Here is a 12,368-nt window from a genome sequence, read left to right on the forward strand (position 1 = left end):
TTTCTTTTTTATTACAATTTTCGATATGCAGTTTAACCATGAGTGATAAATTTCACTCTCAGTGTAATTTTTCTTTTAATCAGTCCCATCGATTTGATAGTTCTAATGCCCAGTTTACGTTGAAAGTAAGAATTGCTTTATAGTTCACTTCTAATTTTGATATATTTTTCAACTAGTTCACCACATTTTCTTTTTCAGGGAATTTGTCTGAAAAACCTTATGATAAATTCTGTTGTATTGTACAGTGCCATGTTAAAAATAGTTATATTAAATAACTTTATGTCATAGAGTAATTTAATAATGTAATTCGCAAAACTTTTGCGGGATTTTGTGTGCAGACATTTCTCAAATTAAACTTTAATTTTGTCTAAAACTTTTTTTTGTATTAAATCTGAAACGAATGGATTGACAATATAATTTTATAAGGGAAGTGAGCATTTACTTTTACATTTTAGTTATTTCTCGAAATGTTTATAATATGTCCAAATTGTTTTTTTTTTTAATTAGTTTGTCCATTAAAATTAAAAAAGTTAATGGTTATTATTTAACCGAATAAATAATAATTGACTTTTGCGCATAAAACATTAACTTTACGTGATTAAATTTTCAGTCCCATAAAATACATATATTAGGACTAATACTCTCGCTAATTAGTTCGAGTGCCGAATGTTCGCGAGACAGCAAATAATTGAAAATAATGAAACTAATAAATTTTATTGCAGATAATGTTGGAAATTAAAAAAATCTCCTATAGCATAATTAAAAAAAATTTCAAAAAAAAATTAAACAATATTAAATCCTGCATGAAACGACTACACAAAATAGTTATAATCATTTTTAGGCATGAATTAGAGGATTATGTGGGTCAAGGAAACTAGAAAAACAATTTTTTCTCAATTTTTTTCAGAATAAAAAAAATTATTTAATTCAAGCTCTCAGACATAAAAGTATAATATTTAAAATTTTTAAATTTTTAAACAAAACTTCAAGAAAATACAACATTAAAATATTCTTTTTCTTAAATTTTTATTTCAGAATTTTGAAAATTCACCCATGAGACCTAATTTTCGGAGAACTTTAAAAAAAAAACTTATTTTTCCGAGGACAATCTTTCACAGAGTACGTTCACCTGAAATTAAAAACCAAATGTTTCTTGTTAGGGCGAAGTGGGACACCTTTGAATTGGGGCACCTTTGAAATTGGGTTTTTCTTCTGTTTTGAAATGGAATTGTGCCTTATAATAACGGAATTTAGCTTCACAACGCTAAATTCCGTTGAGCTAAATTATATCATAGTAAGGTCCAGTTTCATTTAAAAATTGAAGAAAAAAGCCAAATTTCAAAGCTGCCTCAATTCAAAGATGCCCTACTTCCCCCTAGCTAAATGGTTTAAAATCAGGGGCCTCTCGATATTTCATTTTTCCATACGTTTTTGCCTAGAGACACTGAAGACTGTTGACAAGTTTTTTCCTAAAGAGAATTGAGTTATCAGTCTGATATATTTTGAAATCCTGCATTAAAAGCTATCTGAAAATACATATTTCATAATGTTCGCCGCAGTAATACAAGAATTACAAGCAAATTTGTTTAAGTCGCGGTGCAATATCTGCAAAATTTTTACAAGAAAAAGTGAAAAATAGCTTCACTTTTTATTAGGCTTGATGGGCCCCTGTTTAAACTAGTCTTTGAACGAGGAATTTTATGTAGAGGAAAGTGCCCAGTGCCCATGCTTCGAACGGTTCCAAGCTTTAAAATTACTAGATTTTCTCCATGTTTGTTCAATAAATTTGACTCATCGGACCCATATTTTGAAAACTAGGGGAAAGTGTCCTGTTTTTAAAACATATTGCGGAGTTGCATTTATTCAGAAACATGGGAATAATTTAGTCATTATAAAGCTAGGGACCGCGCAAAGTATAGGTACTGTCCCCTGCACTTGATTACATTTTATTTTAACAGACGACATTAAATATCTCAAAAAAGGGATTTTTTGTACAAAATTCTTCCAAAATTCAAATTTATTATTTTTTTTTCAAAAATTCTTTGAATAAGGACTGGTTTATCTCATCAGCTAATACAACACATTTCGTTTTTGGATTTTAGATGAACCTAGTCTGAGAAATCTTGTCCGCCGAAAAGTATGCTTTTTTCTCAAATAGGCTTCCCAAAAAAAGTCCGAGGGGCTGAATTTTCAAAATTTTTTAATGAAAATATTAGGCATTATAGTTCAAACGCTATACCTTTATATGCATGAAAATTTAAATAAAAATAAATATTCTTAAGTTGAAAAAAATTATAAATTTTTATTAGATTTTTAATTTTTTTTTTTTGACTCACGTAACCTCTTTCACGGAATCTTTTCGACCTAACAAATAAAGTTCAGTTTTTATTCAAATAAAAATATATGAAGTTTTTGAATTTCAGTAGAGTTTATACATAATTCACAACTGTCGTTTTTTTCTTTAAAAAAATGCATTTTAGTTAAATAATATGTTGTAATTCAAATAAAATTTGCGTTCACTGAGAGAAATCCGAAAAAGTTAAAATAACATTCCGGAAATGTTAATTTTACCCTGCAGTATTGATCCAAGATCGGTGTAAATATTACCCTTTTTAGGTGTATTGGGGATTAAAGTTACCCTTTTTCGTGTAAATTTTAACCTCAAAAAGGTGTAAAATTAACATTAAAAAATGTTGATATATTTTTGCACTTAAAAAGTGTTAAAGTTCTGAGGAAAAAAAAATTGATCGCACCCTCTTTTTTTCACAGTGTCATAAACTGCTTGAATTTTAAATGATTGAGACAATTTTATGAAAACAATTGTTAATGTTTTTATACACTTTTTAATGCAAATAAAAATAACTTATTCTTGTAATTGAATCACTGTTCATGACCAGAGAAGCGTCGTCCTCTAGAATCTTCACTTCCTGACAGGCTTTATACAGCTCAAATTGGTAGCAAAAAGTACAACAAGAGGGATTGCAAAACCACGATTTTAAGTACTTCCTTTAATGTTCATGTTCACTTGCTTCAGTCTTGTTGCAAATTTACGACGTGGAAACTGTTCTTGTTTGTTTTTTTTTTTTGTTTTTAGGTAAACCCTATGAAAACCCTACGAAAACTTTAACTAATCGCATCACTCGCAAGAGTTGCTTAAAATTTAGCAGAAGAAAGTAAAGCAATTGGTTGATTTGGAATTTGAGTATTAAGTCTTTGCAGAAATATTGAAAAAAGTAATTTTTAAATTTTTAAAAGCTCTGTGATTGTATGTTTTCTTTAAAAAAATGACATTTGAGAATAAATTAGAGCAATTCTTTAATTTTAACATTGTGCTTTTTTATGAAAATTGTGTAAATATTTTATCGATGAGAGATACCTTTTTCATAATTATCTCACTTTCATACTTGTGTACTTAACTTAGGAAATGGTCAGCTAATTACCGAATAATAGGAAAAAAAATAGACAGATTTTATTTATTTTTTCAGCGAAAATGATTTCAGGATATCAAGACGAGCTAATCAATTATTTATTACGAGGTCTTTTTTCGTAAAGAAGCAATTTTCCTAGAAAAGAATCATCAGAATGCTGTAACTTTCACGCTTTAATTGTTTTATTTGATAAATGAAAGACTCAGGGGCAAAAGTCTAGTCACAAAATGGTTTTTGGATAGGACAATTCTATAATTTTGCCCATAGTATTTGTAGAAAAAAAATTTAAACAACAAAATTGTTTCACGTTTGTTTTTCGCTTTTCTATTTTAAATTAAGCTTAATCTTCTATAAATTTCCAATATGAATAAATGTAATTGAAAAATCTGAGAAATATTTTGTTAAAAAAAAATAAAAAGTCTCTTTGAATATTCAAATTTTATATTTTAATAAAACGATATGAAATTACTATTTTTAACATTGACACTGTACCTTTCAAAATTGTTTTTTCTTTGTTTTTTTTTTGTCTCAGTGTTTTTAACATGATGTCCTCTCATTCTGTTCATTAGATACCAAATATAGAGTGTATTTCACTAACGATTATTCTTATCCTTAAAAGTATGTTACATACATGTTCGTATTTGTCTTAATCATATAAATCACCTCAATCCATCATACGTCTTCAGTTTTCTCCTTCATGTTTTTTTTATTAAAGTTTTAAACTATATCTCGCAATCCTTAAGCATCTAAATAAATGATTTTTTTTATCTGTTTCTCTTTCTAAGATCGAATATAAAGATTTTTTTTTCATTCGTTTTATTTTTCATTTCCTATTAATTATGTCCAGTATAAATATTGTATTCACAATCCATCTACTCACATTATTTGGTATCTCTATCGCATATGTATCATAGCACTTTTTCCTGCACAGTTCAGCGAGAGAGGTGGTCGTTTGATGGTTGGTGCACGTATAAAAGAATGGTTACCTCTCTATGTTGATATGCTGAAATCCACTACACATCCGTCCCACATCCTTCTTGGTATCCCTCGTCCGGAGAATTTCTATTGCTGGTGAGAGCTCTCTTGAGTGCAGCTGTGACGGGTGGTAGAACGGGAACACCACCTCGCTGCCACACTCTAATTGTTTTTGCATTAGTCGGCATACCATGCGGTGGTTTTGGCTGATTCCGCTCAATGCTGCCACCGCCAATTGGTAGTCCATAGTCCGATGGGTAGCCAAGTGCATTTGTGCAGTCGGCGTGCGATGTGTTGACACCAGCCGGATCACTCACCATTCTCATGGCATTTGAGATGCCACCCTGGAAGCCAACCCTCTCGCTGTCATCAAAATTTATCGAGTGACTGCTGCCACCCATAATGGGGGTTTTGTCACTGTACGCATATGGGTGGCCTCCTGTTGCAGTCCGCCTCAGGAAGTGATCCTCCCCGGCTGGCCCATTCGATTGCTCCCATAGTCCACTGGGATAGAGGCTGTCACACCCCATCCGACTGTATTCCCCACTTCCTGGTCGCTCAAACAGCTCCCCCTTGGCATCCATCGCCTCACCAAGTGGTTGAAGTACAGGCGGTGGCAGTGCTCCAGGTTCCCCAGCAAATTCACCACTCTCCAGTTGTTTCGTGTCATTAATGAGGTCGGGATTGTTATCCGCTGATGCTGTTGGCGAGAGGAAGCACGAACCGGCAGCTATGAGACTCCCATTCCGATCATAATGGCTGGTGGTGTAAGTTATATCCGACAGCCTTGGAGGCTTTTGTACGGGATTCGTGTGCTTGAGATCCGTTGCCAAAGTTCTCTCATTTCCCGCTGCTGCATCATTGACACTATTCTGTGTGCATGCTTTGAGATTGCTATTGCTTTGACCACCAGCACCGACACTCGTGATGACGGTATCCAGGCGATTTGGTGTCTTGGTGTCGACAAAGGGGGTTCGCCTCAAGCGCACCAAGAGGAAGAGTATGATGAGGAGGATGAAGAGAATGAGAATGACAAGTGCTGCACTAAGGCCGGCAATTTGACCACTACCCAGAGTGGCCATGCCAGCTTGTCTCATTGACACATGAAGGGTGAAATTGGCTTCAGCATTCCCAGCACGATTCTCAGCCACACAATAGAAGTCCGATGAATCAGTCTCTTGGGCATTGGTCAGCACTAGGCGAGACACTTTCTCAAACTGACCACTCTCATACACATGAACCTTTTGGTATGAACTGAAGGCGGAGTTGTTGACTAACAGCCTACCGTTCCAGTACCAGTTGATCTGGGCTGGAGGTACTGCATCAGCTCTACAGTGAATCGTGGCATTCTCGCCGGTTGTCGCATCAATGTACCGACTCACGGGTAGCATCTCGGGTCGGCAAGCAAAGTCGTCGATTGTGAGTTCGGCAAAGGTGCGATCGAGAACTCGTTCGGGTCCTCCGGAGCAAATTGGTGCAACAGGATAGGGGATGTTGTTGTCCGTGAGCCAAATCTTGACTGCTCGCAGTCTGCAATCGCAGACCCATGGGTTGTCATGCAGCTCGACACCGTGCAGATTGCTGAGAGTCTCAACAGTGCGTGGTCGTAGTTCAATAAGTTTGTTACCGTTGAGCTTAAGTGCATGCAAGAGTTTGAGGCCCTCAAATGCTTGTGGTGCTATCGTGTGCAGGTCACAGTGACTTAGGTCGAGTTTCACGAGGTTCGGCACGGTGGTAAAGGCGTGCCCCTCAATTTTCTGTATGGGGTTTTTAGCCAGGGTCAGATCCCGCAGTAGGGTAATATGACTGAGGGTGACCGATGGTACGGCCGTTAGGAGATTGTGCGATAGATCTAGTTCCACAAGATTTGTCAAACCACGAAAAGCTAGATCGTGTATTTGACCCAGTCGACAGCTACGCAAATAGATTCGCTGCAAATTTAGCAGACCCGTCCTAATGAATGTATCTTGGGGCAGTATTTGGAGATTATTGCCAGACATGTCCAGCACCTGCGTGGATCCATCCACATGCTCTGGTATGGTAATCAGGGCACGATCGATACATTCGACAGTTTGTTTTCCACCTTTCCACTTACATGCACACACCGTGGGGCATAGTCCCTCACCACGACCCTCCGTACTGGCCATGAGCGTCGACATCCAAATAAATGGTACCAAGAGGATGGACGATAGAATGCACACTGCAGGAGAAGCATTCAAATGGCCCTTGTTAATCCGCAATAATAACATTGTGCAGTTAGAAATACTCTTTCCACACAACTAATCAAATTATCCAACATTCGAATGTTCACCCAAAATTCCACCTCATCTTCGCATTATCACCAATTTTATCCGGTATTCTCCTACATTTCCAGAGAAAGTGCTCTAGGACAGTATGGCTAAAACATGACCTACAATCCACCACTTTAGTGAGGATATTTTAGTGCATCACCATTCACAAATTCTACATTCCACATTAATCCAACTGTGAACCTTCAGGGTGCATTTCTCACGTCACAATCACGCACTATAGAATACCTTGCCACTCCCTCAATGGGTTAAATTTGTGGCACAGGAGCTATGTATATGCACTGAATTCTCATCAGTCTAGGGGTTGTCAATTAATTTGTCTTTTCAGTGGTGCAACAATTTTTTTCTTTCACACGCTGAACACTCCATCAACAGTCCATCAGTGTCCATTGGCCAATCTGCCTCTAACACATTCAATTTCACCAGCATTACCACAACAAATTTCTTCTTCCAAAAATTTCGGAGATAATGATTAAAAGACACGCACATTCAACCCCCACGTCTTAGGTCAGATTGCTATCAGAACTGAGGAAAGTTCTCTCTCTTGTGTTTTTTTTATTCACGTGGAGCAATGTCTAACTTTCCTCTTTTCAAAAAAACGGTTTTTTTTTTGTGTTCCTCCTGTGCTCGCCCTTATTCAGCATTTATCCATTATCCTTGCTAGGCAAATGTATGTGGTAATCCAAAATTAGAACTTCTCGTCCTCCTTGCACTACGTGAGGGGCAAAATCACAGCAAAAAAAACTCAAATGCCCTTTTTTTTACTGAACAACCAAACAAACGAAGAGATTTCACAATTTTTCCACAGTATAATCCTCTTATGATTAATAGGGAGTCTTGTGTGATTTTTTTTTTCTTTCTTCTCGTATGGGCTCAACCTCTAGGTTTCACAAATAAATACCACCATTCACAATCACATTTTTCTCTTCACGTAAATCCTCGTGACGGGCGGAAGGTCGCTGCCTAAGGATTTCTTGTTATTCTTTTCTATCGAACCGGGAGGATGAATTATGAAAAACGTGGCATTAAATTTCTCGTCTCAAGTCACTTGGCTAACGTGCCTGGAATATACCAGTGATCTGCCAGAGAAATATCATCGACACTGTACCGTTTTCTTGACTATCACACCACCAACTTTTTCAAAAACTTGGTTGAGAGAAGAACGAACCCGGTCTCCGTTTCGCACATCCGATATGGTTGGTGACTAAAGCGGAACTGAACCTGAAACTCGTCTTGCGTATCAGCATTGAAAAATCACAGTGGAGTAACAATAAGATGGATGAGCATGTGTGTGTGGTAAATGTGTACCGATGTGGGTGGTTAAGATGTGAAATCCAAAGCCAAATCAAAAAAAAAACAATGTACATCTATTTTTTTTTACCAACACCCTCAAAATATCATCATTAAACCTATGCAATTTTCTAAACAACTCCACCGGAAAGTCATTTCTAACTAATTCGCAACAATCCATAACGCACATCATCCATACTCATCAGCAAGACCACCCTGTGATCAACCCCTTCGGAAGCCTCAATGATTGTGACTTGGGAGTAGGGACTGTGGTCATGCGCAGTCACTGATGCAGAAAAAGGGGCTGTTAGTTACTCCAAAATTACGTTTCTCCAACTCTATCTCTCAGACATCATTTTGTGCTCAACTCAGCATTACGATTTAAATATTTTTTTTCCACTCTTGCATATCTCACTATTTCTTCTCTCCACCCAACAATAAAATTGTCCCTCCGCTGCAACAAGAAAAAAAAAGTGATTTCGAAGTGACTTTTTCTTTATTGTGTCACAGCCAAAAAAAAATCACTTGCACAACTCTATAAACCAAATTTGAGGCTACAGCGGAAACACGTTAAAAATTAATTTGAACAGGGAGAGAGAGTTTTACAATTGATAATTTTTTTTCGCAAAATTACCAAATGACAGTATTGTTTCATTGCCGCAACATTTATTTACGGCACATATTAAATTTACTCCGAAAACGTATTTGAGTACTTTGCCTGTCTAAATATAATAAATATTGACAGATCAATTTAGATTCGATTTTGTAGGGCAAAATTCGTATTTTCTAAAAGTGAAGCTGTCAAGCGTCAATGGTTGTATATTAAGAGCAAAAAAAGAAGTGGATCCAAAATAGCTCTAAATGCTATCGTATTTCGATCCTGAATTAATTATCTATTTTTAAAAGGTTTTTTTCTAGAAGTTGATTACTGGTTGGGACTTATTCACCGTGATGTCTCATATAAAATTGATATTAATATTAATACTGTCTGAACTAGGAGAATGTTAAAAAAAGGGGTGGCAAAGCGTCCCAGGCTTTGCGATTTGCTCGAACTCGTGACTAATGGCCTCTACACACTAGAGAAATTTATGTCCATATTGAAGAGTTTTTCCTACACAAGCGTAGGGAATTTGCTTCAATATGGACATAAATTGCTCTAGTGTGTAGACGCCATAAGATGCCATACCTCAAAAGTTCTCTCGCATCATTTACCGTTTGCCGGTACATAAACGATTTAAATCGATTCATAAATCACTCAATAGACTCCACAAAATAGTTTAAAGAGTAATAAAAATTGTATTCGAACAAAAATTACTTATCGGTAAATAACCGGTTCATTACCGGTTCACAACCGATTTGAACCGATGTATAAATCACTCCAAATATCTCCTAACCTAAAATACACCTCAGGAGTAATTTAATTAAATTTCGTATAAAAAATATTTATCGCTAATGAACCGGTTAATTACCGATTCAAAGCCGATTGGAACCGGTTCAGCTTTATAGAAAATTCCAAGGCCTTTCCAACGAGCCCAAACATGACCCCATTGGATTGATAAATGCGCTTTCTAGTGTCTTTTTAACTTTCGACCTTGAAAAATCGTTATTAGAAATAATTCAACGGTATTTTCGTCTAAGGACGAAACGTCCGCCTGGGTAATCTCTAAAACATATACAAAAATGAAAAAAATCGCACGACGTGTCTTCGAGCAATTTCAAAAACATGGATTTAGAGGGGAAGGTGAGGGGAAAAATGAGGGGCAGGTTAACGATCCTTGGGTCGACTTATGGGGGGGGTCTCCCTTAGGATCCAAGTCGCTATCTCTTACCGTTTGGCCTCTAGAGCTGGCGACAGCCGGACGGACAGACGGACAAACAGCGGGACGACATTTCTCAGAAATCGTCTGAAACGTGAAGATTTGTTGACAAAAGTGGTCTCCGGGGGGTGAAAGGTGGAAATTTTGGGTGGTAAAAAAAACGAGGGATTATAATATATTGCTCTCTCCGTGCAGTTCGAGCAGTAGAAGATAACAAATGTTTAATTTTAATCTTATAAGGGTCACTTTTGATTTAAAATATAAGTAATTTGGAAAGTAATTCGGAGATTTTTTTGCAGACTAGGCGATTCCCTTCTTCTTCAGGAAAACCTGGATATATACACCGCCAATAAGGCATTTGTATGTACTTCCCGTACTTTTCCTTCCTGTCTTTCCGGATGAGAGTTCAGATTAATATAATTTTTCAGATAGTTTTCTCTATTAAAAATTTGAAGTAATTTCTAGAACGATTATTGAGTAAAATTTACATTAATTTTTCTTTATTTTTCTTTACTTCTTATTGTTTAATAAAAATACAGAAATTAACTAAAACTCACTGAAACTATTGTTTCAATCGCCCAATAGTACTTAACAACTACGAACACCGACAAATAATGTTGGCAGGCATGAAAACTATTCGAAAAGTGCTCGAAATGTAATTGTCACGCATAAAAAAATGATCAAATTGCTTTTCAAATGGTTTAGAAAATATTAGATACGAATAGTAATATTACTGATAGTGTTTACAGTACACCTTTTCTAACACACATGTTTTCCATTTAAAATTTAAATTAACATCTCCCCCTCCGTCCTTTCTTAATAATAATAATAATAATACATATTAATATTACATGTGACACTACGGCTTCCCAGACCTTTCCTAAAGAGGTCTTCAGACTAAAGGTTTAGCCCAGTTCCCGAAGGTCTCAAAATCCTAAATAGCAAACAATTTCATTGCTTTTTAAGAGACTAATAGGTCATTCATCTTTAATAATCCAATCCTAAGTTTAATTTTTCCAAAAAATCGTGATTGATAAGAAATTATAGCAGTTAAGTCATTTGTCGAAGCCTTAGTTCTGAAACCCGTATAAAAGCCCATGCTCAACCTTTTAAGGACGAGTGGGACACCGGTTTCCCAAAAGGAAAATCAATTTTTTGACTATACAAAGTTTTTTTGTTCTCTAAACAGTCCGAAAAATTAGTTTTTATTTCTGGGATACCGATGTCCGATTCGTCCTTAACAGGTTAACAAGAACGGCTAATAAATATGCCTTCTAGAACATTTTTGAAATTTTACCTTAAAATCGTATTTAGAAATTGCGCATACTCAAACGTTTATTTAATTAACACAAAGACAAGCGGATCAGAGAATAAAAAAATTCTAACTATTTAAAGTTATTCCTTCTTGAACCTCTCGTATTGCAATTGGCAAGAATCTTCAGATCTTAGGCGGTGACTGTGATACTCTTGTTGTGTGTTGCGTGTTCGAGTCCAGCTCGGTGCCATTGATTAAAAGGTGTAAAGTCTGAGGAGCATTTTTTAAGTTACATTAGAAACCAAATGAAAAAAAAATGAAACTGAATTAATTTGCAAAATACAATAACAAAAAATTTGCAAATCAAATTAATTTAAAAAATATATAAAATCTTCAATTTTTTTTACTTAAAATAAATTTAATTTTAAACAAAATTTTATTACAGACTCGTTACAAATTCATATTCAGATTCTGTTCAGATTTATTCTGGATTCCAAAACCTTTCAAGTGAACCTAGACTTGCCAAAAGGTTTAAAAATAAATTCTATAAAGACTTTAAAACATTTAAATTTGAAAAAAATTTATTAGTAATCTTTCAGTGTTATTTACGGCTATACGGGCTTCAGACCTATGGCTTAGCCATCTGGCTTAACTCCTCTAATTCCTTATCAAGCACGATTTTTTTTAAGAAATTGTTGTTTAGAATTGGGTATTAAGGGCAAATTATCCATTAGATTTTGAAAAATCATTGAAATTGCTTACTATTTAGATTTTTGAGACCTTCGGGAACTAGGCTAAACCTCCAGTTAATTATTTAATTATTAAATAAAATATATTAAATAGTTAATTATTTGTTAAAACAATGATTGAAGTTGAATCATTAATCACTAGAAAGTACAAAATTGTTAAAATGATTATTTTGGTTAATTAATATTATTATTATATTAATAATTTATATATTATACTATAGGGGAAAGTTCTCAGGCTTCGCACACATTCTAGCTTCACACAATTTATATATTTCCCCTATTTCTTTAATAAATTTGACCTATCTATGCCAATATATTAGGTATTATTCCTTCATAATCACACCTATTTTAATAACTAGTCTTAACACTAAACCTACCTACCGTTTTTGGTGGTTTTTCTTAGTGAGCTCATCAAATGACAGACTACGTTAGGTAGGATACTCAACATTTTTTCCTGGAAAACAGGAAAAAATTAAAATTGAAACACTGAAATTCATAAAGTTTCAAAATTTTCACTGGTCTATTCGTCCGGTCTTGGTCGGTTT

The 12,368-nt window shown here is 35.2% G+C and overlaps 1 protein-coding gene across 1 annotated transcript; it reads right to left on the minus strand.

Moving 5' to 3' along the window:
* Positions 1-8,193, minus strand: LOC129807259 (leucine-rich repeat-containing protein 24). The gene has a single exon (XM_055856406.1). It carries the CDS (start codon positions 6,650-6,652, stop codon positions 4,442-4,444), a length of 2,211 nt encoding a protein of 736 aa, XP_055712381.1. The 5' UTR covers positions 6,653-8,193; the 3' UTR covers positions 1-4,441.
* Positions 8,194-12,368: the final 4,175 nt, after the last annotated feature.

Source organism: Phlebotomus papatasi, chromosome 3 (assembly GCF_024763615.1).
Source record: "Phlebotomus papatasi isolate M1 chromosome 3, Ppap_2.1, whole genome shotgun sequence".
NCBI classification, from domain to species: domain Eukaryota; kingdom Metazoa; phylum Arthropoda; class Insecta; order Diptera; family Psychodidae; genus Phlebotomus; species Phlebotomus papatasi.